Source organism: Urocitellus parryii, chromosome 4 (genome assembly GCF_045843805.1).
Source record: "Urocitellus parryii isolate mUroPar1 chromosome 4, mUroPar1.hap1, whole genome shotgun sequence".
NCBI classification, from domain to species: Eukaryota; Metazoa; Chordata; class Mammalia; order Rodentia; family Sciuridae; genus Urocitellus; species Urocitellus parryii.
Genome location: NC_135534.1, coordinates 7,586,013 through 7,613,679, shown reverse-complemented (window position 1 = coordinate 7,613,679; position 27,667 = coordinate 7,586,013). Strand labels below are relative to the sequence as shown.

At 56.8% G+C, this 27,667-nt stretch overlaps 2 protein-coding genes across 9 annotated transcripts; one reads left to right on the top strand and one right to left on the bottom strand.

The window, feature by feature from the left end:
- The first annotated feature begins 92 nt into the window (after positions 1 to 92).
- Positions 93 to 10,477, top strand: Scyl1 (SCY1 like pseudokinase 1). Of its 7 annotated transcripts, none has more exons than XM_077797978.1 (17): positions 93 to 278; positions 621 to 761; positions 952 to 1,301; positions 1,696 to 1,786; positions 1,885 to 2,040; positions 3,745 to 3,903; positions 4,785 to 4,892; positions 5,455 to 5,568; positions 7,034 to 7,189; positions 7,743 to 7,931; positions 8,053 to 8,128; positions 8,548 to 8,712; positions 8,946 to 9,034; positions 9,609 to 9,677; positions 9,768 to 9,974; positions 10,057 to 10,117; positions 10,209 to 10,477. In XM_077797978.1, the coding sequence occupies exons 1-17, from the start codon at positions 168 to 170 to the stop codon at positions 10,331 to 10,333; spliced, it is 2,367 nt and encodes a 788-aa protein (XP_077654104.1). In that variant the 5' UTR covers positions 93 to 167; the 3' UTR covers positions 10,334 to 10,477. The 7 variants fall into 7 exon arrangements, with proteins under 7 accessions (XP_077654104.1, XP_026252428.2, XP_077654107.1 ...); XM_026396643.2 differs by having other exon boundaries at positions 9,606 to 9,677; XM_077797981.1 differs by having other exon boundaries at positions 9,606 to 9,686; positions 9,802 to 9,974.
- A 102-nt stretch (positions 10,478 to 10,579) lies between these two features.
- On the bottom strand, positions 10,580 to 26,776 carry Ltbp3 (latent transforming growth factor beta binding protein 3). Of its 2 annotated transcripts, XM_026396635.2 has the most exons (28): positions 25,749 to 26,776; positions 22,775 to 23,110; positions 22,428 to 22,630; positions 22,150 to 22,255; positions 21,861 to 21,953; positions 21,561 to 21,683; positions 20,987 to 21,145; positions 20,709 to 20,894; positions 19,984 to 20,000; positions 19,834 to 19,906; positions 19,583 to 19,681; positions 17,642 to 17,767; positions 17,394 to 17,525; positions 17,142 to 17,270; positions 16,790 to 16,912; positions 16,470 to 16,592; positions 14,663 to 14,785; positions 14,359 to 14,478; positions 13,369 to 13,497; positions 12,909 to 13,076; positions 12,674 to 12,757; positions 12,258 to 12,386; positions 12,014 to 12,151; positions 11,780 to 11,920; positions 11,484 to 11,645; positions 11,325 to 11,405; positions 11,107 to 11,238; positions 10,580 to 10,997 (listed from the first exon to the last, which is right to left on the bottom strand). In XM_026396635.2, exons 1-28 carry the CDS (start codon positions 26,068 to 26,070, stop codon positions 10,846 to 10,848), a joined length of 3,909 nt encoding a protein of 1,302 aa, XP_026252420.1. In that variant the 5' UTR covers positions 26,071 to 26,776; the 3' UTR covers positions 10,580 to 10,845. The 2 variants fall into 2 exon arrangements, with proteins under 2 accessions (XP_026252420.1, XP_026252421.1); XM_026396636.2 differs by lacking the exon at positions 11,780 to 11,920.
- Between the last annotated feature and the right edge of the window lie 891 nt (positions 26,777 to 27,667).

The following is a 27,667-nucleotide window of genomic DNA, read 5'->3' as shown; positions in this document are numbered from 1 at the left end:
GGTTCTGGCGCTGCCGGCCCCGCCCCGCCCCGCCCCCAGTCTCCGGCCCCGCCCCCGCCCCGGCCAGGCCCCGCCCCCGCCCCCGCCCCGCCCCGGCTCGGGCGGCCGGAGGACCCGGAGCGGAGGCGCCCGAGCCCGCGGCGGCGGCGGCGGCGGCGGCGGGGACGATGTGGTTCTTTGCCCGGGACCCGGTCCGGGACTTTCCGTTCGAGCTCAGCCCAGAGGCTCCTGAAGGCAGCCCGCCCGGACCTTGGGTCCTGCACCGCGGCCGCAAAAAGGTGAGTGCGGCCCGGCTCTGCAGGCCGCGGCAGACCTCGGCCTCGCCTACTGCGCACCGCCGGTTCCTCTGCGTCGCGCCGGGTCTGACGTGGAGGCGGAGGCTCGGGGCAACGGGCCGGGAGGGGTCGGGCAGTGCCGACGTGGCGGGCGGAAGGACCGAGGGACCGACAGGCAGACGGGGTAGGCGTCACGTGAGCCCGGCCGAGTCCCTAAGGACTGACCAGGGGAGAGACCTGGCCTGCGTCTCTTTTCTGCTCCGGGGACCATCTACGAAATGGTGAGACCCAGGCCCAGCCGAGTGGTCAGCCTGGCCCCCACCCCCTGGCCTCTCTGTCCTCCAGGCCACAGGCAGCCTGGTGTCCATATTCGTGTACGACGTGAAGCCTGGCGCCGAAGAGCAGACCCAGGTGGCCAAAGCTGCCTTCAAGCGCCTCAAAACTCTCCGGCACCCCAACATCCTGGCCTATATCGATGGGCTGGAGGTACCTGCACTGCGTTTGTTTATCTCTGTTCTCACCATTTCCCAGTCTCCCACTGCTGTCTTCACTCTGTCCCTTGGTTTCCACCCCTTGGATTTCAGCACCCCCAGAGTTAGAGCTTCTCTACTGTCCCTGTTCCTCATTTCCCCTTCTTCTCCCTAACCATCCCTGACATCCCTCTCTCCTTTCCTAGACAGAAAAGTGCCTCCATGTAGTGACAGAGGCTGTGACCCCACTGGGAATGTACCTCAAGGCTCGAGTGGATGCTGGTGGCCTGAAGGAGCAGGAGTTGTCCTGGGGGCTACACCAGATAGTGAAAGCCCTCAGCTTCTTGGTCAACGACTGCAACCTTATCCACAATAACGTCTGTATGGCTGCTGTGTTTGTGGACCGAGCTGGCGAGTGGAAACTTGGGGGCCTGGATTACATGTACTCAGCCCAGGGCAATGGTGGGGGACCACCCCGCAAGGGGATCCCTGAACTTGAGCAGTATGACCCCCCGGAATTGACTGACAACAGCGGCAGAGCGGTCAGAGAGAAGTGGTGGGTGACTGGGGGTGGAATACCTCAGTCTGTCCTATTGTGGAGGCCCCTGTAGCCTCAGGATCTCTAGACTAGCTGGCACTACCCTGTCCCTTGTTGCTTGGTTGGGAGAGTATCAGGGTCCCAGGACTGCTACCAGAAGCTCCATAGTAGTAGGGCAGGTTGGACACAAGCTTGGGCATTGGGTGGTTCTGAATTTGAAAATTGTGTGACCCAGGACAGATGTCCTTGCCTCTCTGAACCTTGGTTTTTTTGTATGTTAAATGGGGCTAGTGAAACCAGCTGCTTAAGGCTGATGGGTCACCTGAGGGACACAGCCAGGACCTGCCATGGCAGGATGAGTTTTGCATTAATGGGTGGTAGGGCTCTGAGCAGCTCTGGATTACTGCTACAGGTCAGCAGACATGTGGCGCTTGGGCTGCCTCATCTGGGAAGTCTTCAATGGGCCCCTACCTCGGGCGACTGCCCTTCGCAATCCTGGGAAGGTAAGTATCCAGCCCCTGGCTGTCTGCCTTGCCCCAGCTGCTCTTTCTCTGCTCTTTCACCAACCACCCCTTCTCTGACACTGAGTCTTATCCTACAGATCCCCAAATCCCTGGTGCCCCATTACTGTGAACTGGTGGGAGCCAACCCTAAGGTGCGTCCCAACCCAGCCCGCTTTCTGCAGAACTGCCAGGCACCTGGTGGTTTCATGAACAACCGTTTTGTGGAGACCAACCTCTTCTTGGAAGAGATTCAGGTAAGCCCCCCACCTGCCTAGGCTTTGGCCCTACATTTTCCATAATTGCCCTATACCCCACTTTTAGGTTCTCTCACAACTGAACCCTTTGAAGACAGGCATGGACTATACAAATAGGCCCTTTGGATGCAACTCTGGCTCCAACTCTTCCTTGCTTTGCCTTCCCCTTGTTGAAGTTTAGCTCTAGTAATAGTGCCTACTTCACAGGATCGTGGGGAGTACACAGCCTAGTCGTCTTTGATGTCCATGATATCCATGGTTCTAGGACTCCCAAGGACACCAAAATCCAAGAATACTCAAGTCCCTTATATAAAGCAGCATAGTATTTACACATACGATTTATTTACATCCTCTCACATTCTTAAAAATCATCTCTTGATGGCATATAACACCTAATAAAATGAAAGTGCTATGAAAATAGTTATTATACAGTATCATTTAGAGAACAGTGACAAAAGTAAGTCTACATGTCAATATGGACACATTAATTTTTAATGTCTGTTATCAATGGTTGGTTGAATGCACCACTGTGGAACATAGAGGGCCGCTGTGCATGTTGGACACAGCAGATCCTTAGTGAGTGTTCTTGTTGCTCCATCAACTCTACAATACTTCCTGTCTCTGGTCCCCAGGGTGCCATTCCCCATGCTGGCTTGGAGTGGGGTGGGGAGGGAAAGACAGATCTAGACCTGCCCTCAAGGAGCGAGCAAGGGGTTAATAGGCCAGGTTCCTGTTTTAGGCAGTTCTCGTTGCCAGCAGGAAAATAGAAGGGATGGGGTGCTCAGGGAAGAGCTCTCTTAGGAATGACATTTGAAATAGGACCTGAAGGACAGGAACATGGGAGCCATAGGGATGGTAACTGGGGGAAGTGTTCCAGACAGAGGGACCAGCTCATGAGAAGATGTGAGGAGGGCACCCTGTGCTTTACCTCTGAACCTCAATGTTGGCATCTGTGTAAAGGGAGAGTCACACGGAATGAAGGAGGGAGGTCTGCTCTCTGCACCTGCTCTGGCCCAGTCATGTGTGGTGAACACAGAGAGGTGGCTGAGAATCAGGACAGGGGAGGAGGGCGACAGACACTTCCACAGACTTCCAAGGAACAGAGTGGAGAATATTGGCTTAGGTGGGGATAGGGAGGGCTGTTGGAAGATGGGGAACTGAACTGCATCTTGAAGAAGCCACTGGAAATGCTGAGCCCTGCTGCCTTTGGGCGGGGGTGGGGGAGTGGGGGGGGGGCAGCAGGCGCTGTGTTAGGTGGAGTGCTCATGTGGCCCTTCCCTCTTTTTTAAGTGTTTTCCCATCTAGGCTGTTGTGAGCAGTCACTGCTGCTGACCGAGGGTATGATGCCCCTAGTGGCTGCTCTTCCAGCAGTTAGGTGGCCAAGATAAGGACAGTCACTGGAGGCCCTGCTGTGTGCCAGGCACTGTGCTGACAGCTTTTATGTGCATTTTCCAATTGAATCTTCAGAACAACCCTATGCGGTGATAGAGTTATTAACTCATTTTACAGATGGAGGAACTTGCCTAAACCACTTGGCAAGTAAGCAGGAAAGCTGGCCTTTGAGCCTAGGCAGTTGGGCTCTAGAGCCCACAGCTTTATTTTTGTCCCTTCAGACCTGGGGGTGACTTCCTGTCCTCACTTGTGACTGGGCAATGTGTGTGACCAGGCTGGCTTCCTCCCTGTGCCTTGTCCTTGTTCCCCTAGATCAAAGAGCCGGCCGAGAAGCAAAAATTCTTCCAAGAGTTGAGCAAGAGCCTGGACTCATTCCCTGAGGATTTCTGTCGGCACAAGGTGCTGCCCCAGCTGCTGACAGCCTTCGAGTTTGGCAACGCTGGGGCTGTGGTCCTCACACCCCTCTTCAAGGTAATTGAGGGGAGACCTGGAAAGCCTGGAGCCTCAAGACCTGTGGGATCCAGAGAGCTGGCAGGGTGTATCCAAACTGCCAAAGAGATGATCCTGGACTGGGAACAGCCCTATGGGGCATCCTGGGGCAGGCAGCCTGGTCAGGGAAGACCCATATGAGTTGGCTTTCTGCCAGCGTCCTGGTGGTTCAGCAAGCCAGGACCTCCTGAGCAGCTACAGGGAGACTGTGGGGACTTCTTGCCCTTTGAGAGCAAAGAACCTGTGCCTCTACATTTCTTGATCCTCAGACCCTTGCTTCAGGGCACTTGGCCCTTCCTCCTTTCCTAAGACAGACTCTCCTAGCCTGATCTGTGAACCATTTTCCCAGGGCTCTGGGGACTACCTGCCCATCACCCCATTTTCCTCTCTTTCCTAACCACTCAGGTGACTTCTGGGGCTGGATTCTTCCTGCTTCCTGAGACCCCAGCCCACCTTTCAGGGTCACCTGCCTTTCCCTTATGTGCCCCATCCCCAGGACATCCTTTTCCCCTGAAGGAACTTGCTAGAAGTAGAAAAGCCAGCCATCAAGTCCTGTAAAGTTGGAATCCCCAGAAATCACAGGCAGAATTCTGTGTACATATGACATTCAGACACCTGTTCATAGGGAGGGGCACAGCTTCCATCAGCTTCCTAAAAGAGGCCTTGAACCTGAAAGGTTAGGGGCAGGACTGAGCTGGGGTAGGGGCAGAGGAGCTGCTGGGGAAATGCCTGATGCCTCTCCTCTGGTGTCACCTCCTTCCTACCCTGGAAAACCAGCAGGGAGCCTGAGTAAGTCAAGTGAGCCCTGTGAAGTCATCCAGCCCTGGGGACGTGGCTAAACACTTGTTCCCTCCTATCCTCAGGTGGGCAAGTTCCTCAGTGCTGAGGAGTATCAGCAGAAGATCATTCCTGTGGTGGTCAAGATGTTCTCATCCACCGACCGCGCCATGCGCATCCGCCTCCTGCAGCAGGTAGGGGCCTTGGCCAGGCCCTGCCCTGGTCTACCCACCCAGACCCACCCTGGTTGTTGGAGAGACACCTTCCTTACCTCCTGCTCCAAGCAGGTGACTGGAGCCTCTTTCCTGGCTGCAAAGGGACCCCAGAAAACCCTCCCCTGAACATTCCACAGATGAGGGAGCAGGGAGGCCAGGCTGTCATGAGGTGGATCACAGGGCTCCTTGGCAATCTCAGGAGTGCCCAGGCTACAGGGCTCAGGTGCCACCCCATCTTCTGATGTGGTCACCCTGGGATGAGTGGAGATAAAACATCTGCCAACCCAGGGCAACTGGGAACATTACATAGGACTGATGGGACCTAGGATAGGGGACTCTTGTGGGACCTGGCTCTCAGGTCCCAATCCCTCTCTGCATCAAGCCTCTTGAGGTCAAACACAGGCATGGGGCTTAATAAGCTAACCTGGCTGGCCAGGGGTGGATAGTGGGAAACCAGAGTGGCTCCAAACCTGTATGGGGCGAGAGAGGGCTGGCTGTGTTCTCCCCCACACACACTACCCTCCACCCTCCTGGGCTACAGATGGAGCAGTTTATCCAATACCTTGATGAGCCGACAGTCAACACTCAGATCTTTCCCCATGTTGTACATGGCTTTCTGGATACCAACCCCGCCATCCGGGAGCAGACAGTCAAGGTAGGTATGGCCAGGCAAAGAGTAACCACCTCCAGTTTTCCAGGGCATGGAGGGGGTTGTTTACAGGACACAGAGGCCATGGCTTCTGCTTGCAAGTCTAAGCAGATTATGGGTGGGGCAGGTACTACCATGTGCTCTGCGCTTGATCCAGGCTGTGGAGGCTGTCCTGCAGCCAGTGGTGGTATGTTGCAGGTGTGACCTACAGTCCTTTCAGCAGACCTCACTGAACATTTCTTTGTGCCCATCCTGTGCCCTGGGCTAGTACGCAGTTTGCACAAGGCAGCCCAAGCCCCTTTCCCTTGAGGGGTACAGACAATGGGCCTGGCAGACAAGAAATAGAATTAGAAAATATATATCACATCAGAAAAGAGTTGGGGAGAGGAGGGTCTAAGTTTTTAAAAAGGGATTACCTTGCTTAGGAGGTATCCCTTGAAAGTAAGGAGGTGAAGGATTCAACCCATGAAGAGATGGGGAAGAAATGTGTCTCCTGCAAAAGTAATGGCAGGTGCAAAGGCCTGGAGTCTGGAAGCTGCCTGGACTATAGAAGTAGGAAGTAGAAGTAAGTGGTTTAGCATGGCTGAAAGGAGATGGCTGAAGGAGGCGAAGTCAAGAGGATAATGTTGGGCCTTGTTGGTATGGTGGAAACCTGCTGTATTCATTGGGAATGAGACCAGCAAAGCCCACCTGTAAGGTGTGCGGTAGTGGGGAGAACAGAGCAGTGCTGTGGTCTGAGTGAGGAGCAGGTTTGTAGAAGGCAGTTGGGCCCTGGCTTGGCCAGCTCTGCTTGATGGTCAGGTAGAGCTGTTGAGCTGGCTGCTGGTTATGCACATGTGAAGTTGAGGCAAGAAGTTTTGGCAAGTGGTGCACACTTGGGAGCTATCAGCTAACAGACATTTAAAGCCATGAAGTAGGTGAGATTACAGGGCCCAGTGTTAAATATTAAAAAAAAAGGCCAAAGGACTTGTTTTGGGGTGTCTAAAGATTAAGATTTCAGCAAAAGGAGCAGCCAGTGAGGCTGGGGGGAGGACCAGGACTCCTTTCCTGATAGACCAGAAACAAATATTTCAAAGCAGAGGGAGAATTTGGTGGTGGTGGTAGGGTTATCAAAACTGCTAAGGAATCAAGTTTGATGAGGCAGAATTGACTATTGAATTTAGGGACTTGGAGTTCATTGGTGACCTCAGCCTAAGCCAGTTTGGTACACTGTGGGGAATGTTCCTGTGAGAGCCTGAGTGTACTGCAGGCAGGAGAGAGATGGGAGACAAGAGTACAAGACTTTTGAGATCTTACTTTAGGGGATGGGAAAGGGGGAGCTCCCCTTTCTCAACATACTGGGTGGGTCAGGAGCAGGCTGAGTGTGCTTTATCAGGCTTTCGCAGGTCTGCTAAGAGCCAGGGGCCACCAGTGGCCCAGGAGACCATTCCTGTCCTGGCCCACAATACCTACTGTTGCCTTCACCCCACAGTCCATGCTGCTCCTGGCCCCAAAGCTAAATGAAGCCAACCTCAACGTGGAGCTCATGAAGCACTTTGCCCGACTGCAGGCCAAGGATGAACAGGGCCCAATCCGCTGCAACACCACGGTCTGCCTGGGAAAAATTGGCTCCTACCTCAGTGCCAGTGTGAGTGTCCTACAGCTGCCATAGGACCATGGCCTCCTCTCGAGCCAGGAACCTTGTGTGTGTGGTCATTCATCGTCTCCCACACGAAGGCTCCCAGAGAGCCCTGCTAGCCTCAGTGTCTTGGCTCCTAAAGGTGGAGTGAGTTGTGCCAGGTCACACAGTGCATAGGTGTGAATCTGGGATCTGAATCCAGGTTGGCTTAGCCCTAAACCTGTGTGCATCCCCCAAGTTTTAAAATGTGACACCTGCTGTGCCCAGACAGTAACAGGAATGAATGAGTGAGATCAGCAGGGCAGGGAAGAAGGGAGGCACATGATCTAGCCTCAGGGTGGCTGCTGTTCTGGCCCTCGTTCCCCTGAGACAGAAAGGAGTCCAGGATTCTAGGAGGAGAAACCCAGATCCAGAGTTTTAGGTAAATTTGTGCCTTTTAAGCTATTTTTGATAAATACATATTTTTAGACCCTGGAGGTCCCATGGTTGGCCCCTGATCTGGAGGTTCTAGGTCCCACTTTTGATTGTATACTTAGGAGTTCTCTCCCCTGCCCTACTCCAGACCAGACACAGAGTCCTCACCTCCGCCTTCAGCCGGGCCACTAAGGACCCATTTGCACCATCCCGGGTTGCGGGTGTTTTGGGCTTTGCTGCCACCCACAACTTCTACTCAATGAACGACTGTGCCCACAAGATCCTGCCTGTACTGTGTGGCCTCACTGTGGACCCTGAAAAATCTGTGCGGGACCAGGTGAGGCATAGCTGGGGCTGGGCCCTGGAGCTGGGACTCTGGGTTATATCTAAGCCCTAGCCATCCTGGTAGGCTCTCGGGAACCCTGGAGCCCCCAGCTTGGCCCCTTGCTGTCCCACAGGCCTTCAAGGCCATTCGAAGCTTCCTGTCCAAACTGGAGTCTGTGTCTGAGGATCCCACCCAGTTGGCAGAAGTGGGTGAGTGGCCATGCTTGTGTTCCCTCTTCCCCCATTTCCATGTCCTTGCCTGTCATCTGGCATGTCCCACCTCCACTGGAGCATCCATTTCATAGATGGGAAGACCTCTGCCTATAATAGGGAGGGGACGGTTACAAGTCATTGTTAGGGTACTTGCCTTTCTTTTTTTTTTTTTTTTTTAAAGAGAGAGTAAGAGAGGAGAGAGAGAAAGATAATTTTTTTTTTTAACATTTTATTTCTTAGTTATCAGCGGACACAACATCTTTGTTTGTATGTGGTGCTGGGGATCGAACCCGGGCCGCACACATGCCAGGCGAGCACGCTACCGCTTGAGCCACATCCCCAGCCCCGGGTACTTGCCTTTCTATCACCTCCCTGTGGAGCCTGAGGTGCCCATATCTGTTTCTCTTTTTGCCCAGAGAAGGATGTCCATGCAGCTTCCAGCCCTGGGATGGGAGGAGCTGCAGCCAGCTGGGCAGGCTGGGCTGTGACTGGAGTCTCCTCACTTACCTCTAAATTCATCCGTGCACACCCCATGGCTACACAGGCTGAGACCAATGTGCCCCAGAGACCAATGCCTGAGGGTGAGTGTCCTAGCTATTATCTGGCTCCCCCAGGAGGGTGATGGGGACATAGGGGATGGAATGGGGTCTAGTCTCCTTGTGGATTTCCTTGGTGCCCCTTCCTTCTGTGTATCCCTTTCCTCTCAGCAACCTCTGTCCTCTCCCAAGACCTCCCTGAGAGCCCCGGGGCCTCTGTTCTCTAGGACATCCTGCCCCAGCCCCCACACCTCTTTCTGCCACCTCTACAACCTCAGACCGCTGGGAGACACAGGAGGACAAGGACACAACAGAGGATAGCAGTACTGCTGACAGATGGGATGATGAGGACTGGGGCAGCTTGGAGGTTAGTGGGGCTGAGGAGGCTCTCAGGGGACCCCCAGAGAGCCGCAGGCTGCCAATCCAGACATATGGGGCCTGGCTGGAGTTGAGCCTGTATTATCTGCACAGCAGTCCTGACAGGTAGACCTCATGAAGTTGGCCACTGTAGGTCAGAGACAGCAGCTGATCTCCTCCCCAATCCCAGGGGTCTCCAGGAGCAGGGTCAGATGAGAGGCAGGGCAGGCAGTGGTTAGGCTGCCTGCTGGATTTCTTACTCTCCTGTGTGCCCACTGTTTACTCCAGTGCCCACTCAGCCCGGGGTGAGTAAGGATAGTCCTCCATATACCCTCCTCTAAAACCAGACCAGGCATGCTGCAGGGGTGGCTGAGGATGGGCGGGGGAGGGAGTGGTGCTGCTCTGAGTGAATTTTATCAGAGCTCTGGCCAGTTTCCCCATCTGGCTGACAGGGAAGGAAATGAAGGAAGGTAAAAGACCAAAGGGCCAAGCTCATGTCTAGGACAGGCCTGGGCCCACTTACTTGCCCTTTGGAGGGCTGGGTGTGTCATTGGTATGCCCCTCTCCTTCCCATACTGCAGCAGGAGGCTGAGTCTGTGTTGGCCCAGCAGGATGACTGGAGTACCAGGGGCCAAGCAAGCATAGCTGGACAGGTGAGCTGGGTCAGGCAGAGTGTGTCTGTGGGGCAGGATCTGGCTCCTGCCTCTGGGCAGGCCCAACCACTCCTTCCCACCCTTCTGCAGGTCAGCCCCCCAGAAAACAATTCTCCTGAGTCAGACTGGAGCAACTGGGAAGCTGAAGGCTCCTGGGAGCAGGGCTGGCAGGAGCCCAGCTCCCCAGAGCCACCCCCTGAAGGCACAAGATTGGCCAGCGAGTATAACTGGGGTGGCCCAGAGTCCAACGACAAGGGTGACCCCTTCGCTGCCCTGTCTGTGCGTTCTAGCACCCAGGTATGGGTCTGTTGAGGGTGCAGACTGGGGTGGAACTCAGCCAGGAGTTGGCCCCCACAGCAGCCCACACTTCCCTTTTCAGCCCAGGCCAGAATCGGACTCATGGGGTGAGGACAACTGGGAGGGCCTGGAGACTGAGAGCCGTAAGTCCTTCCCCTGGAGGGCTGACAGACTAGGGTTCAGGGCAGGGCAGGGCAGGTCAGCCCTCAGCCTGCTTCCCCTTCCTGACTCCAGGACAAGTCAAGGCCGAGCTGGCACGGAAAAAGCGTGAGGACCGGCGGAGGGAGATGGAGGCCAAACGCGCAGAGAAGAAGGCAGCCAAGGGCCCCATGAAGCTGGGAGCACGAAAGCTGGACTGAACTTCTGGGGTAGCCCTCCCAGCCACGGAGAGCAGGCCCCGCGGATGTATTTATTGTACAAACCATGTGAGCCCGGCTGGCCTGGCCAGGCACATCTCATGTGTACATAATCAGAGCCACAATAAATTCTATTTCACACCCCTGTCCCGGGCTCAGCTAGCCCCTCTGAGTGGCTGGGATCTGGTACTGCTCTGTGCAGTCCCCACCAGCAGTAGATGTGAACATCAATTTGCTTTCAAAGCTGCGAGTAAACTGAAGAGGCACGATCTGATTTATCAGCGTCTACGAATCATCCTCGGGGAGCAAGACCGACAGCACCCTGCAGACCTGTATCTGCAGTGAACCTGACGGGGCCACTATGGACACCCTTGGGTCTAGGGGTGCAGAAAGGGGTCTGTGGGCCCCAGAGGGTTCCTGGGTCCCTGTCCCTAGTTGAGGCAGGAATAAGAGACCGAGCTCACCCCCAATGTCAATGAAAACCCGTCAGCTTGAGATGCAGGCCATGGGTTGTGTCAACGGCGGCGCTGGGGCACACAGGCCCCGTGCTGGCGGCTGCGCGCGAAGCCCGCTTTGCAGACGCAGCGAAAGGAGCCGTTCGTGTTCACGCAGCGCTCGCTCTTGCATAGAAGTCCGCGCTGGTTCAGCTCTCGGCACTCATCGATGTCTGCAGGTGGTTGACAGGTGCGGACTTCGCTTAGCTTCCAGTTCCGGCTGGGCGCCGCCCCGCCCCTCCGCCGCCCCGCCCCGTCCCCGGGCCCCGCTGTCCAGCTCACCAACGCAGCGCGCGCGAGAGGCGTCCAGCTGGAAGCCACCAGGACACTCGCACACCGCGCCGCCTGGCCGCGGTACGCAACGGCCGTTCACACAGCGACACTCATCGGAGTCCTCCTCCGAGCTGTCCTCGTCTGTGAGGACCGGTGGAATTACCGATGTCAACATCGCCCCCTAACGATGGTGCTGACCCGGTCTCGTCCCCCTAGGCCTTACTCACCTCGCGATGGCTTCCCCAACAGCAGGGGACTCGTGTCCCAGAAGGAATTGCTCTCACTCTGCGATGTCGGACATTGGGACCCTGGGAGTGTGGGGTGAGGTGAGCGATGTCGTCGGTGTACCCCAGTTACCGCCCTCAGAGTTCCCCTCACCAGCTCACCGGCGCTTCGCGGCGGGCACGGGCGGCACTGGGCGCCCCAGCCGCGGCCCTGGCGACAGCAGCAGTCATCGAAAGTGAGGGCAGGCCCGGCCAAAGGGCCCGCACACATGCCGTCCTCTCCTCGCTGGCCCCAGCACACGTCGCGGCGCTCCGGGGAACGCTCTGCGAAGGGAACCGGCCGTCATCGAGGAACCAGAGACAGGGACCGTCCTCGGTTCCACCCCACCCAAGCCGGTGTGGAGGCCCTGGGGCTCCACCCTATGAACAGGGCCCTGGAGTCGGCCCATCGCCCTCACCCGCCGGGCTCTCGGGGAGCTGGCAGTCGCGGCCGGTGGGCCCGGGCACCCAGGGCGGGCGACACTCGCAGCGGTAGGAGCCCGGTAGGTTGACGCAGCGGCCAGGGCGGCAGGCTGCCGGGTCCTGGCACTCGTCCACGTCTACAGGCAGCGAGGGGATGGGTGGGGGTGGCAGTCACAGTTCGGCTGGGCCCCGCCCCCTCCCTCTCCCCAGCTGACCGGCCCGGGCCTCACCCATCTCTTCGGGGTTCAGACACTGGCGCTGCGCGGGGCTGTACTCCGCCGGGGGCGTGCAGGCGCAGCGGTAGCCGCCACGTGTGTTCTCACACACTCCGTTCCTGCAGTTGGACTCGTCCAAGCATTCGTCTACATCTACAGGGAGAAAAAGTGCGGATGCCAGGGGCAGACCTGCGGGCGGGAGGTTTTCGGGCCTCCCGGCCGCTTCCCCCGAGCCGCCGCCGCGGCGAGCTGCGCTCACCAACGCACTCCAGCAGGTTCCCGTCGTAGTAGAAGCCCTGCTTGCAGTAGCACTCGTAGCCAGGCTGTGTGTTCACACACTTGCCCTCCTTGCAGATCTCCGCCCCGAACAACACGCACTCGTCGATGTCTGCGGGTGACCAACCATGGGCGCCCAGCCGCCTATACCTCTAAGCTGTTCGGCCCCGCAGGCAGGCGGAAGGGGTGGGCGGGGCTCGCGCAGGGAGGAAAGCCAAACCCTAGGGAGAAGTTTTTCCCTCCAACCATTCCAGAGTGAAGGACCAGGAGTACAGGGGTAGGGGCGAGCCTGATGTGTGCGCAGAGCCGATCTGGCGCCGCCTACCCCTATGCCAAGCCAGCACCTGGGAGCCAAGCCTGGGGGCCCGACCTGGTGGAGGAAGCCGCGCTGGGGCTTACCACGATGGGCTGGGATGCCATAGTTGACAATGTTGTTGTCCTGCGTGTAGCCCTTTCCGTCGGGGCAAAGGCTGTGGAACTCAGCTGCAGGGAGGGAAGGAAGGAGGACTGAGTACGAGTCTGCTGGCCAGAGCCAGCACCACATTTCCCAACTATCCAGCAGGGAGCCATTTTCCCCATTTGGTTTCCTGATGCACAAACTAAGGTTCTGGAAAGGGGCCTGCCGGCTCCTGACCTGAGCTGTAGACTGGACAGGGATAGATTTCACAGTGGTCTCCCCATCCGGCCCCCAGTGAGCAACAACACTCCTGCTGGGTGACGTTGGTGGCCAGTACGCTGTCACAGAACACCGTGTCATCGAAGTTAAGGTAGCACTCCTTCTTGTGGTGGGGCTGCTCCACCTCTGAGGGGGAAGGCAGCTCAGAGTCATGCAGATAAACTACCCCCCCCACATTTACATTGCCCACCCATCACATCACTGTCCCCCACTTTCCCTGGCCCCCCTTTAGCACCATGTGAGAGCCCTGTTCCTTCCTCCACATGGTTTTCAGGCCCTTGGAAGTCTGGCTCCCCCAGGCAAAAGAGATATCTTTCTGTTCCCCAAATTCAGGAGGATGGGACCAGGACGTCTCTGAAGGCCAGCTGCAGTTCGGGGGAGTTGTCTAGACTTAGGAGAAAACTGGGAGGATACTCACCCTCACAGCCATGCTGGTCCTGGGTGGGGGTGAAGCCCTCATCACAAACACAAACGTAAGAGCCCTGCAGGTTCTCACAGGCCCCATGGGGCAGGCACAGGCCAGGGTCCTGGCTGCACTCATCTATGTCTGGAGGGAGCAAAGGGAGCAAGAAGCAGGGATAGAAATGGCTCTGACAAGAACCACTGCCTCCTTCCCTGGAGTGTGCCCTGAGGACCTGAAATTCAGAACCTGAATTTCCACTTTGATTTCCAAGTACACCCCAGAGAGATGCCCTCTGGTCCACATAGGTGGGTAGGTACACTCACTGCTGTCATCCTTCAATGTTCCCCAATGACAACAGAATGAAGTCCTAACTCAGCTCAGTTTGCTCTCCCAATACCCTTCAGTCCCATCACCCTCCAGCTCCCTCCAGCTCCCTCCAACCCCATGCTCAGGATATCAGTATTGCTCTCCTTGAAACATAACTTCCAGATCTTTGTACTTTTCAAATACTGTTCTTGGGGGGTGAAATACCATCTAATGCCTTTGTCTGAGAACCACTATTATTTTGCTTCAAGTCCCAATTCAATGGTCATCTCCCCACTGATTGCTAGTCCAGAACCTTCTTGACACCCTGCACTCTAATGCTGAAAATTAGTTTATCACCACCACCACCACCACCACTGGAGGCTGGGAGCCCTTGGTCATTGCCGAGTACTTAGTACAGAGCACAGAACCTGGCAAACAGTAAGTGCTCAGTTATCTCTTGAGGATGAACACAAGTATGGGTGAGTTGGTAAATTGGACTAACACATCTAGCACAAAGTAAGCATCACAGAAGCACTAATGTCATTATTACTGTTATTCTGTTATTCAGGTGAAATAATGGAAGGACAGCTGAGTGTAGGATGCATGGATGGATGGATGGAAAGACAGAAAGGCCAGTGTATCTGGGGGATTACCGCACCCTGCCACTCCCCTCAGAAGCCCTCAGCCAATCCCTCATACCTTGACACTTCCTGCCACCCACCAGACGATGCCCCTGGGGGCAGAGACATCTGTAGGAGCCATTGGTGTTGATGCAGTCACCCCCAATGCAGGCCGCAGGGAAGTCACATTCATCAATGTCTGTAGGAGAACAAGGAGGTGGGGAGTCTCAGGGGCTGAAGCTGCCAAAGTACCCCTCCCTCAGTGCCCCGGGAGGCTCCATAGCCCCATACCACTTCTGGGATCTGGATGGGGACTAGACCTGGCAGTAAGGGTCCTGGGATAGGGAGGGACAAGCCAGCATCCCAGCTCTAGGACCCCTCACCTTCACAGTGACTCCGGTCCCTTGACAGATGGTAGCCAGAGAGGCACTGACATTGGAAGGAGCCTGGTGTGTTGGTACAGATGCCATTGTCACATACGCCCCCAGCTTCACACTCATCCACATCTGTAGGACACAGGGGTGTCAGAGGGCCAGGATGATATTAGTCTCTGAGCTCTGCTACTCTTTTTCCATTCCTGCTCATGGCCTGGAGTACCTGAGCTGAGGCCAGCTCCCACGTGTGCCAGTGGCCAAGCCAAGAGCTTTCAGGGCCCCTGGCTAGGTTTGATGCCCAAAAGACCAGGCCTTCATACCCTTCACAGACCCTCACTAAATGAGGCACCCTCCCCACCCTTCTCCTCATACTGCTCCAGGTTTCCCCAACTATTTATTTTGTATCAGGAATTGAACCCAGGGATGCTTAACCCCTGCCACATCCCAGACCTTTTAATTTTTATTTTGAGACAGGGTCTCACTAAGTTGGAGGCTGGCCTTTTTTCTTGGGGGGGGGTACCATGGATTGAACTCAGGGGCACTCAACCATTGAGCCATATCCCCAGCCCTATTTTGTATTTTGTTTAGAGACAGGGTCTCACTGAGTTGTTTAGCACCTTGCCATTGCTGAGGCTGGCTTTGAACTCGTCCTCTCAGCCTCCCAAGACACATGCATGGTGCCTGGCTTGGCCTCCAACTTTTTTTTTTTTTTTTTGCCTCCAACTTTTGATCTTCTTGCTTCAGCCTGGGATTATAGGTATACACCACCACACCTGGCTTCCCCAGATTTTTAAATGGTGCTCTGCAGTCCACCTACCGTCCCTCTTTCCATCATGAATCCTCTTACCATTCCTTCTCCCTCACCTCCACCTGCCCCTGTGCATCAGTGTCTGCCAAATTCTGCCAAATGCTCCCCTTACCCAGCTCACCCTCCTTGACTGAACAAGCCTGGCCTCAACACTCCATAGCTCCCATAGTCCACAGTCATGGGTATGCATGGCCCAAGACTACCAAACTACCAACCCACATGGCCTAGCCTCTACTGACATCTCCAGTAGAGAAGCACGGGGTGCCCATGGGTTTGGATTCCCCTTGGCCAACAAAGAACTCAGAATCTTTCTGCCCAAATATGTCTACCCCTAGGTATCATATTCTAGTGGGCAGCACCATCCACTGAATTACCAAACCACATACCTAGAGTGTCTCATTCCCCTCTTTTTTTCACCTTGTCTCCCAACCAGCATGCCCAGTTAATCTGTTCCAATATTTCTCTGATGTCTCATCATTTTATGGCCATTTTGAGGTGACTACTCTCATTTCTTCCACTACTGTCTGGCTTCTGTTCCCTCTCATTGTTCTTTGCTCTACTAATTCCTATCGGTCCTTTAACACAACTCAGGTTTTCTTCCTCCCAGTCCAGTGCTGGTTTCCAAGGAGCATCCCAGCTCCTTCCAAGCTCCCAGCTCTGGTACATTCTGTGTCTTCGGTCCTCTTAATCCCAACCCTTAGCCCACCGCTTGGTGCACAGTAAACATTAGTGCAGGGGTGCCCATCACCCTGTGTTTGATATATTTTTTTTTACCTTCAAATTCAAGAGACATGCATTGCAAACGCAGTTTCAAGCACTGCCTCCTAAGACTTCCTACTGGAAACTCTGCAGCCCCTTTGCTGAGAAAATGATTGACTGGATAAAAGAGCTGGGGAATGAATTAGTCACCTCCCGTCCACCCATCATTTTACAGACAGGGCGACTACAATGCCCGGCTTCAGCGCACAAGCTGTTGGAGGGTAGCAATCGGGGCGTTCAGGAGCTCACCCACGCAACTGCGGCCATCTGGCGCCGGTGTATAACCCTGGGCACAGGTGCATCGGAAGGAACCCGGAAGGTTCTCGCACCAGCCGGGTGAACAGGGACTGCCCTCTGAGCACTCGTTGATGTCTGCAGCGTAGAGAGCTCGCTCAGACTCTGCCGCACCGTAGGATGCGCGGTGTCGAGAAATCTCCGCCTGGGCTTGGTGGCAGGGCGCTCCCTTCTCAGGACGCTCCGCCCACGAGGCACCTTTTGCTGCCCCTAGTCCTGCCCCCGCCCCATCCGGGAAGGGCTCCACCCATTAGCCTTCGAGTCCCCGCTCTCACCGCGGCAGGCCCCGCCCCCCTGGCTGCGGTAGCCAGGTTGACACGCAATGCATTTGAAGCTCCCGGGTTTGTTCTCGCATTTGCCATCGGGGCAGGAGCTAGGGTCCCGACACTCGTCAATGTCTGCACAGGAGAAAGGAGGAGGACCCGTCTGGGCACAAGTTGGCTGGTCTGGCGCTCAGGGTACTTGGAAGGCCTCTCTCCAACACAAATCAACAAGAACAGGATGCTTGGGGCTTCCGAACCCCGATCTGAAAGGCTCAGAGCTGGGCAGAGATTACTGCAGGCTCCCGCCCCCATCCCAGGTCGAGAGACATCTGGGATCCACCCTTTGGTGTGGATGGGTCCCCACCTTCGCACACCGGCGGTCGGGAGGCTTTGAGTCGGTAGCCTGGGTAGCAGTTGCACTTATAGTGACCGGGAAAGTTGATGCAGAAGCCACCGTCGCCGCACAGATGAGGTTTTGCGCACTCATTCAGGTCTGACCGGGAGAAAGGCGTCGGGAAAAGAGATCAGGGGGCGGAGGAAGGGTTAACCAGAGCATAGGAGGGGAGAGCTCTCCACCCAAGAAACTGAGTACTGCCCCTGTGCCCATGGCTCTCACCCACGCACGAGCGCCCCCCGGCGCCCACGTGCAGGCGGTAGCCTCGGTTGCAGTGGCAGTTGTAGGAGCCTCCAGTGTTCATGCAGATGCCCCTCCCCGGGCCGCAGGGCTCCGCCTCACATTCGTTCACGTCTGAGAAGGACGGGTGGGCCAGGAGACATCAAAGGGAAGTTTTGAGCCAGGGCTCCCGCAGAGCCACCTGCCTGCGCAAGCGCCCGCCTATTCAGCGCTACGTGGCGCTCACCTACCTACGCAGTAGCGGTGCTGCGGATGCGACCGGTAGCCCGGGTTACAGTGGCAGGAGTAGTCCGAGGGGCCCGGGACGCACTCTCCGTGGCCACAGATGTTTTGGTTCAGTCGGCACTCATCGGTTTCTGCAGGCACGGGCGAGTCAGGGGGCAAAGAGGGCGCATTCACCTGCCACGGCCCCAGGGCAGACCCTGACATCTAGACCCACAGACCCGGATACCTAAACCAGGTCACCAGGTGACTTCAGGTTCCTGCACACTCCTATTTCAATCCTAGGATTTTCTACACTTCATCCCAGAAACCCTCGTATCAAGATCCCAGGTAGTCCCAAACAAGGACCCTAGGAACGTGACATCCCTATCACCTTTATACCAAGACCTTTCATACTTCCATTCCCATTCACTCCAAGAGCCTGACCTCCAGTCACCTGAAACCAAACCACATCCCCTCAGGGTCTCAGTTGTCCCAATATCCTTCCCCAAGGGGCTTAAAATCCCATTCTCCCCAGTCATCCTATAGCCTCAATCACACCAATATCCTTTAACCAGTGACTTCAACACCCCTTCCCCCAGGGACCTGGGTGCTCCACTCCAGAATGGATGATTACCTGCCTTCCCAAGGCAGTTAGGAGCCCTTTCCTGGGAATCTAACTTTCATCACAGCTGTGCACACGTGGTCAGATGCAGGAACATTCCTCACCCTGTTTTGTCACCAAGCTCAGGATTCCCTGCTTCCTTTTCCTCCCTCTTTTTGATCCCAAGATCCAACAGTTTCATCTCAAGCACACCCCCATTAACCCCCATCATGACCCCAGGAGTGGTGTTGACCTCTGCTCTGACCCACTCCTACCTGACCCACTAGTAGCTTCTGCAGGCTGCTCTCCTCCCCTGGAGTATTTCTCCACAGGTCTCCTTAACATCCTCCCCAGGTGCCTCATCCTTCACATTCCCACAGTCCTGGGGCAGCCACCTTCCACCTGAGCCCTAACTCCAGGAGCACATCTAGGTTCAGAGTTTCAGGTTGACAGCTCCCTCGTGGCTTTGGAGCCCATGCCAACACAAGCTTGACTTTGGCTCAGTTGTGTGACCTAGAGCAAATTACTGAGACTGTCTCAACCTCAGTTTTCTCATCTGGAAAAGGAGGCAACAAGGCTCACTTTTCAGCATGAGAAGATTAAATGATATTTAGCCTGTAAACTCTTTAGACAGTGCCTGGCACAGAGGGATTGCTCAGTCTGAGCTAGCAATTATTTTGATGTTCAGTCCTTTCAGACATTTCCCATAGCCTGTGGCATCAAACCCAAGCCTCTTAACAAGCCTCCACGCACTGGGCTTTCCCTGGCTCAGAAACACCCATCTGTGTCTGGTTTCTCTCTCCTCCACCCAGTGCTTCATACTTCCATGCCTTTACCCAAACTTCTCTTCCCTCAGAATGTTCTTTTCCTCAACCTGCATGCCCTTCCCTTCCCCACTCCTCTTGAATTTCTAATCATCTTTAAAACCCTGCATGGTTTTCTCTCATTGATACCCTAAATATTATCACAACCCCCAGACTTTCTTCCTCCTTCTCTATTTTTTCACAGCATTTATAAGAAATACTAGGTGTTTTTTTTTTTTCCCCCTGATTGATCTGGTTTTTGTCTGCTCTGTAAAGACAGGAAATTCTTCTCTATTTTTGTTCCCCCTGGCATCCCAAGCACCTCAACAGTGCTGGCAAATAGCAGGCATTCAATAAACACAGATCAAATGAGTGAAAGCCCTCAGACTGTCTACCATGCTGCTTGGGCCATTTGAGAGTGCGGTGGAATCCCTCTTTCACCAGGACTTCCCAGAGCCCAGCCCTGGACAAGTGTTAGCCTGCTAATGCTACGATATGATTGGAGGGGGACGGGGGGTGCGGAAATTAAGTTGGGGGTCATGGCCTTGCCAAGCAGACCTTACCTGTGACCTGAGTTGGGGCGATTTCCACCGCACTTCGGGAGGGGGGTAAGTCCGGCAGGAACCAGCGCATAGTAGGTGGTGAAGGGCGGGACATCAGCTCTGCAGGCAGCACCCAAGGCTCCTAAGAGACTGAGCCTCCCTTGTCCCCCCAGGTCTTACCCCAGCTTCATTGCCCCCCAGTGCCTAGGCTGTTAACTCCCCCAACCCCAGACTTAGCCCCTGAGAATTGCTCCCTGAAGCGCCCAGCTCACCTGGATAGGGTCTCGCAGGAGAGGTGGTGGCTGTAGGGTGGCTCTGCTGCAAAGACCGCTCCTCACTCACTGGCTGTGGGTGACAGCAGCATAAACCCTACCTGAGTCCCTCACCTTCCCTGCCTCTCCCACCTGGGTTCTCATACTTACTGGGTCGGTGGTCACCCCTAAAAGGGAAAAAATAGGGATATTAAACACTGGGGTGTGAGTCACATCTGTATGCTTAGGGTCTCTCTCTCCTTTTTTTAATATTTATTTTTTAGTTTTAGGTGGGTCACAATATCTTTATTTTACATTTAGTGGTGCTGGGGATCCAACTCAGTGCCTCGTGCATGCTAGGCAAGCACTCTACCACTGAGCCACAACCCTAGACCCTCCTTTTTTTTGTTGTTTTTTTTTTTTGGTACCAGGGATTGAACCCAGAGTGGCTTAACTACTGAGCCACATTCCCAGCCCTTTATTTATTTTTATTTTTTATTTAGAGACAGGGTCTCACTAAGTTGCTTAAGGGCCACTCTGAATTGTTGAGGCTGTCTTTGAACCTGTGATTCTCCTACCTCAGCCTCTCCAACTGCAAGAATTATGGGCATGCACATCTGTTTCAGGCTATGGTTAGGGTCTCTAAGAGTCCAACAGTCATGTCTCTGGGTCAAGGGTCTAGAGATCGCTCCTGGAGTTAGGCTGTGTTGCTTGGTGGTCTGAGGAGCAATGGTTGAGGTCCTTGGGTTACAGATCAAGGCTTAGGAGGCTATGCCCCAGGGTCAAATTTCTGGGTCCAGTCTGGGAGGATCAGTGTTTCAGGAAAGGGATTAGGAGTTAGGGCTTAGACTGAGAGGTCATATGTGTAGATCAAGGGTCAAGGGATCAAGCCAGACCTCTGTCTTCCTCTGTGTCCTCAGGTGGTGGTGCCCTGCTGGGGCTCTCAGGGAGCTGTTGGGGCTTGGGTGGCCCATCAGGGTGCAGGAAAAGGGAAAAGTCACTTTCACCCTGGATGGTGAGGGTTTGGTGGGAGGTGAGGATGTGGTACCCCTTCCCAGCTGGGCAGATCTCCTTGAAGGCAGCTGTGGTCAAGACAGCAGACACAAAAGTGGGTGTTTTCCAGACAGAAAACGCCCCACCCCCACCCCTGCCACCCCACAAGCCCCCTGCATACCGGTGCCATCTGCTGGGCAGCGCTGACACCGCGCACCCCAGGCCTTGCCCACACTGCAGCAGCAGAGCTGTCGGGTAAGGCGTGTGGTCAGGGGGTGCTGGCACTGGTGCTCAGGACTCACCAGGCGGAAACACAGGCTCTTCTCCTCTGGCTTGTCTGCTGCAGGGGGTAGTGGGCAGCATGGGCTTCTGGGACCAACTATTGCTCACATCCCTCTGTCCATCTGCTCCAGACCTTGCTTCTCTAGCCCATCCCCATGTGGCTAATGTGACTCCTGAAATCTACAAGACTATTGACCCGATTCTAGCTGCTCTGGACTTTACCCCCCCCCCCTTCCCATTAAGCCCTGATCTATAGGACCCTGACTTCATATAAGCCTTGATGTCATATGACCTCTAACCTAAGATCTCATATGTCCTCTGACCCCTTTGATCACTGATTCTGTCTTCTCTGGGTTTTGTTTCTGCTGCAGTCAATGCATGACCCCCTTCTGATCTCTTCTGACCTGACTCTCAATCCTGGGAGCTCCTCCCCTCCCACCTGTGCCTCGTAACCTCCAAGGACCCTGTCTCACCAATGCACTGTGTTCGAGAGGGGCCCAAGCTATGGCCAGGTGGGCAGACGCAGCGATAGGAGCCAGGGTTGTTGAGGCAATCACCATGACGACACATGCCTGGCATCACACATTCGTTGATGTCTGTGGTAAGTGAGAATTTGGTTTCTCTAGTCTGGAGTCATAAGGTGACAGCAAGCTGTTCCAAGACCCTCAGAGTCCTACCCCAACTCTGTCTCTTCCCTTGCCCACCTTGAGACCTTCCCCACCCACAACAGGTCCGCCCCTCCCCAAGCCCACAGAATCTCCTACTGGCCATACCCTGGCAATGGGTGCTGTTGAGCCTCTTGTAGCCCTGGGGGCAGTCTGCACCCACCTCCCCACGGACAGGCCCAGGCTTCTGCACCCCTGTGTCTGCAGAGAGAGGACAGCATGGCAGGGGAATAGGGGGATACTGCAGGTCTCTGGAGGGAAAAGAGGCCAAGGGGGAGGCCAGAGGGAAGGGAGGGAGGAATTTGGGGCCACTGGGCTGGAGACTTCTATGGCAGAGGTGGGAGGAGGATGGGATGGGTGGCCCTGTGGGGGAGCCCCACTGAGACCAGGCACTCACACTGCAGCTGGGGGCACTTGTGGCACTTGTTCTGGCCCCAGGCGGTGCCAATGCTCCCGCAGCAGTCTTCCTGCTTGGTGAGGCCGGGTAGGGGGTTGCTGCCACACTAGGGATAGGGGTTAGGGGTAAGGTCACAGAGTGCCCTGCCCTCACTCACCTCCCTCCTGGGGCCCTTTCCCTGTCCCGCTCCTGCAGACCCTTATGCAATTTTAATGAGTTGGGCAGGGAGACCCTGAGAAACCAAAGGGCGGTGCCCTTGGGACTGTGGATTCACTCACTGGCTGCTTGGGTAGCGTGTCCTGGAAGCAGCGGCCCAAGGGCTTTTGGGTGGGTGGTCGTGGGTGCGGGGGCTTGGGGTGCGGCAGCAGAAGCTGGGCCGCAGCCGGGCCTTCAGAGTTGGACCCCTCGATGCGGTGCACTTGGACGGAGGCCTCGGGCGGGTGGTGGACACGCACGTTCACCACGGGGGGTGGGGCCTGCACTGGGGGCGGGATGCGGTGGCCTCAGGGCTGCCTTGTCAGGGGGGTTGCAGCCCTGAGGTTCTCCTGGGCTGCCCCCCGCCAGGGTTTGGTCATATCCATGCTCGCCCACCTCGAGCCCCTCGGGTTTGCCCATCCTTCAGTACCTTCTGCTGAGGTCTGTCCTGGCCCTGGCCCGAGGGGCACCAGGAAGGCCGCATGCTGGGCAGGGGGCCCCTCCCCTGGCCCAGGAGGGTCAGCGATCACCTGCACAGCGTAGATGGCGTGCTTGCTGGCCACAGGCTCGCCCTCAGGAGCCAGGGGTGGTAACGCGCCTGTGGACAGGGCTCCGGCTCGGCCCAGCCCTGGACCTGAACTGCCGGTGGCCGTGCCAGCTCCTCCAGCCGGCACCTGGCAGAAGCGCCCGGTGAAGTCCGGGGGACACAGACACTGGTTTCGGGAGGAGCACTGGCCGCCGTTCATACAGGGCAGAGGGCACACCACTGGGGGTGAGGGAGGTGGATCAGGGCCTGTGCTGAGCCCAGCCCACAGGCCTCCCCTCTCCCACGTCCTGCCCCCCCCCCCACCTTCCTTGTCACCCACTGGCTCCATCCTTCTTGGGAAACTGGATTTGAAAATGTATCCCACACATGGAAACTGCCCTCTCTAGGTCCCCAACACCCTATACCCATGGTGGGTTCTGGAGTTTTAAGTTTCTAACTTAAATTCTAGCCATGCCGTGAGCCAGATGTGTGACCCTGGGCAACTTCCTTCCCCTGCCCTTGCTACGGTGCCCTCGTGCATGGAGATGTGTCCATTCAGTGAGGCAAGAACTGTACAAATGCTTAGCCCAGTGCAGTTCACACAGAGAAGTAGCACATGATGGTGACCATCAGGAGGGAGCAGCCTGCTCTTCCTCTGGCTTTCCTCTGGAGCCTTCCCTGGGCATGGGAGTTCTCCCTAGTGCCTCCTCCTCTTCTCCCTCCACTCTCCCCCTAATTCAGGCCTCAGCCTCTCTTTCTACTGGCCGTCTCTCCCCTGCCTTCTACCTTGCCCCTCCAGCCCCCACCTCATCACTGCGAATGATGTCCCATCTCTGAATAGAACTATGGCCCCACCAGGACCTTTCTTGGGCATCTACACCAGGGATACTGTTAGAAATCAGTACCTCAGAACCTGGGCTCACTGTGCATAAGTGACCCTCAAGGTTCCACTCCTCTTGCTCCTGCCTGCTCCACCTTTCAGTCTCAGTAATGTCCCATGAGCCCATCGCCCCTGCTTCCTATGGCCTTGGTCCTTCCCGACTCTGGCCCTGCTACTCAGACCCTCCATGGCTTCTTGCCTCCCTCCTACCTGTCCGCAATCCCATAATCCCTGGAGAATGCCCCCTCAGATTAAACTCTGACATTGCACACCTCTGCTCACTGCTTTTGTCCTTGCCTAGACATGGGAGGTTCGCACAGCCAGAACCTTAAACCATCTACCTCTGCTCTTTGGAGAGCAGGGCCTGGTGGGCCCTAGCTCTAGGTCTCAAAGGAGGTTCATGGGGATGAATGTAGGTGTGACTGAGCAAGAGGTGAGAACTTTCTGTTGCTTTATCACATAGTCACACCTGACATGTGCTTCTAGTCTGGAGCCCTGAGTTCCTGAGAAAGATCCAGCCCTGCTCCTGTCTTCGCTAAGGCTGCCCTCACTTCCCAGGTGGGAAGGTGGCTTTGTTGCTCTCCTGGACACCTGAAAGGGTCTTATAGGGACAGCCTTCATTCCTGGCCATGGGGGTTGGGCTGAGCATCCCAGCCCATCCTGCCCGGCCCCTGGGGACCAGGCCTCCCAGGGCAGAAGAGGTGTGTCCTGGGCCTGGGGAGGCAGGATCCTCTCCTTCCTGCCTCCCAGTGAGTCACCCATAGTGGTGAGAGTGACCTCCCAGTGACACCCGCCCACTGTGGCCTGGGCACTGAGCCTGGGGGATGTGGGCAGCACGGATGGAGACAGCGGCCTGCACAGGATGGCTAGTGGGTCTGGGAGGCCAGGCACACACATGCTCACATACAGTCATCAGGTCACACACAGAGAGAGACTCCTGACACCATCAAGGCTCACTAGGTAAACATTCCCTTACACTCCCGGACAGTGACTTAGACACGCGGAGACAGCAACACAAGGCCCAGACTAATCACAGTGTGCCACTCCAAAGCTTCATCTTGCTCCCTACACACAGGGACCACGAGTGTGTGTGCGCGCACACATACACACACACCCTCCATCTCCTGGGAACTGTGAACCCCTGGAGTAGGGTTCCTCAGGTCTGGAGTGGGTGAGTGAGCAGGGGACTGTATGAGAGGGGCTGTTTTGCTGGTGCCATCTTGGGCTCGGCCTAATTACCCTGTCCAGGAGGGTAATTACTGCTGGGACACCTCCCCCCGCCTGGCCCACAGGCCCTGGGGAGGAGGCCCAAGCCCCAGGCCTGGTCCTGTGAACAGAGAGCTGTAGAGAGGGTGGGCTCTGGGCTGAAGGGGAGGTCCTAAGGGCCTGGGGTAGGGTGGGGAGACTCTGAGTAAATTTGAGGGAGAGATGTTGAGAGTTTACAGGAGACACAGGAAAAGGAGGGACTGAGGACCTAAACCAGTCCCCACCTCCAGGCCTGCACCCCATGTCTTAGGTCTCAACCCCCCTCCTCTCAGACTTTGCCAATGACTGATGCCCTCACCCCCAGTCCTGACCTTATCTCCTCCTCCCAGAAAACACAGGTGTCTACTCCTGGCAGGGCCTGCTTTAGACATTTTTAAAAGACAGGAAAATATTTCTCTCTCTCTCTCTCTCAGGCTTTCTGCCCTGCTCATATCTCTGAAAAACCTGTGCACTCCTTCTCAGAACTCACACCTTCCAGGAAGCTGGTGTCATCCAGGACCCCATCCTAGGCCCCAACCTTAACCCAAAGCTTCAGAGGCCAGGCCTCCATAGTCCTCCAACTCTGGCCTTCAGGACTGCAGTCTCCCAAGCTACTAATGCCCTCGGGGCCGAGATCTCTGTTCTCTGTACCCCCAGCTCCCCACCTTTATGCATGAGGCTCCACTCAGTGTCCCACCTGGTCCTGGCGCCTGTCCTTCCCGGCTTCCCCCAGCCCGAGCCCCTGGCCCTCACCCACGCGGAAGCCGGAGCCCGTGAGTGTGTCGGTGCTGTGGCCGTTCTCTCCGATGAGCGTCATGTTGGAGCCCTGCTGGCAGCTGTCCCGACACTGGCCTTTGAGACAGGTCCGCTTGCAGATCACCGGCGCGAAGACCACCTTGAAGCGCTCGCGGGCCAGCGCCCCGCCCCCGCCGGCGCCCCGCTCGCCGGCCGGCCCCCCCTCGGCCCCGCCGCCCGGGCCCAGTAGTGGCAGCAGCAGCAGCGCCAGCAGCCCCGCCGCCCCCGCCCCGCGCATCTCAGGGGCCAGGCCTCCAGCAGCCCCTCGGGGCCCGGGCATCCGGGGCCGCTGACCCCGGGGGGCGCGCCCGGGCGGGGGCGAGGAGGGGCCGGCGCCGGCGGGGATCTAGAGCCGGGAGCCCGGGACGAGGGTGGAGAGGGCAGCGAGGGAGAGGAGCCGAGGGAGCGGGCAGGGAGGGGACGGCAGGCGCGGGCGGGGGCCCAGTGCGAGGCCAAGAGATGGAGGATGGACTGCGGGGAGCCCAGAAACTTCTCGGCCCGGGAGAAGCCCAGCCAGGCCCCGAACTGAGGCCGGAGAGCGGAGACCGGAGCAAGTGGAGGCGGAGAGGAGGAGCGAGGGCAGAGGAAGGCCGGGCGGCCGGCCCGCTCCGCGCCTCCCCCTGGCCGGGCTTCTCTCCGCGGCCGCCGGGAAGCAGGGAGCGCGCGGGGAGGACGCAGGAGAAGTGAGCAGTTGTTTTCCCTGGCTGGAGCGAGGCGCAGCGGCGGCGAGGGGGGCTGGGACGCTGGCCCCGGGCCAGGGAGACAGTTTTTTTCTGTTTAAAGCGTCGTCGCTGCCGCCCGGAGGAGCGCGAGTGTGCGGACTGGCCGGCCGACGCGGGGCGCTCCTCGCCCCAGATGCCCGCCCCCGCCGGAACCGCGCTGGGCCCTTTCCAGGGAGTCCTCACCTGGGACGCACGGGCGGTCCCGCCAGATTCCTCCGGGCGGGGCGGGGAGGCCCGCGTAGACTAGGCGCCCCGCCCGGTCGAAGCGGGAAACCGAGGCTGGGGGAGGAAGATGGGCCTTGACCAGGGTCAAGCGGAGGATTGTGGTCGAGCGGGGCTGGGACCCAGGCTGATCAGCTCTTTGGCAGCCGCCCTTGCACATGTGGGGGTATCACGCCCCCAAGTCACTTCTCCTTAGTACTGGTCCACTTCCCTCTGAGATAAGGACTCAGGAAGGGCACCTTTTGGCCAAGACTCAGGTCCCAGGAAGAAGTCCGTAGGGTGGGGAAGAAAAACAGAAAGAAAAAGGCTAGAAACCCAGCTTCCATGCCAAGTCCCCCTCCCCCATTTAGAAGGCTTCCTGGTGCCCACCCTGCCACTCCCCCCTCCCTGTCTGGCCTGGCTGGCTGGGCTGGCTCGGGGCCTCAGACACTCAGGAATCGCCAAGGTCTGAGCTCAGGACCTGGCCCCCTTCCCAGGCTAACAGCCGGGAGGAGGGGGGTGCTGCTTAAGGGCCCAGGGGGCTGGGGAGGGGCCCAGCAGGGCCCAGGACAGGGATTGGCAGAGGCTGAGGAGGGGTCTTGGGTTGGGAAAAGGCTAGAGAGGAGCCAATTCTATCGACTGGTCTGGAAGAAAGACTGGGGTTTAGGGACCCTGAGCCATAAGGCAAGGGACTGCCAGGAGCCCCCAGGATCCTGTGTCTGACTCACAGAATCCATTAGGGGGCCTCATGACCAGGGTCAGAAGTACCCATGCAGGGCAAGAAAGCGGCAGGTTTGGCAATCTGCCTGGGAGAGGGGATGTGCTCACCTTCAGGCACACCTGAACAGACAGCTCATGGCTTTTACTTTGAGGGTGACTTTATTTGGGTGGCTTTGGAGGGACTGAGGTGAGCCCTACTTGAATTGCTCAGTGGCTAAGGCCCTGTTCCATATT

Coding starts and splice junctions, on each gene's coding strand:
- Scyl1 (XM_026396641.2), top strand. CDS start 168: ATGTGGTTCTTTGCCCGGGACCCGGTCCGGGACTTTCCGTTCGAGCTC. Junction 1,787..1,884: donor CCCTTCGCAATCCTGGGAAG/GTAAGTATCCAG, acceptor CTTATCCTACAG/ATCCCCAAATCCCTGGTGCC. Junction 9,678..9,767: donor AAGCAAGCATAGCTGGACAG/GTGAGCTGGGTC, acceptor ACCCTTCTGCAG/GTCAGCCCCCCAGAAAACAA.
- Ltbp3 (XM_026396635.2), bottom strand. CDS start 26,070: ATGCCCGGGCCCCGAGGGGCTGCTGGAGGCCTGGCCCCTGAGATGCGC. Junction 12,758..12,908: donor CTGTCCAGTCTACAGCTCAG/GTCAGGAGCCGG, acceptor CCCTCCCTGCAG/CTGAGTTCCACAGCCTTTGC. Junction 11,406..11,483: donor GTGCCCGCCGCGAAGCGCCG/GTGAGCTGGTGA, acceptor CCACACTCCCAG/GGTCCCAATGTCCGACATCG.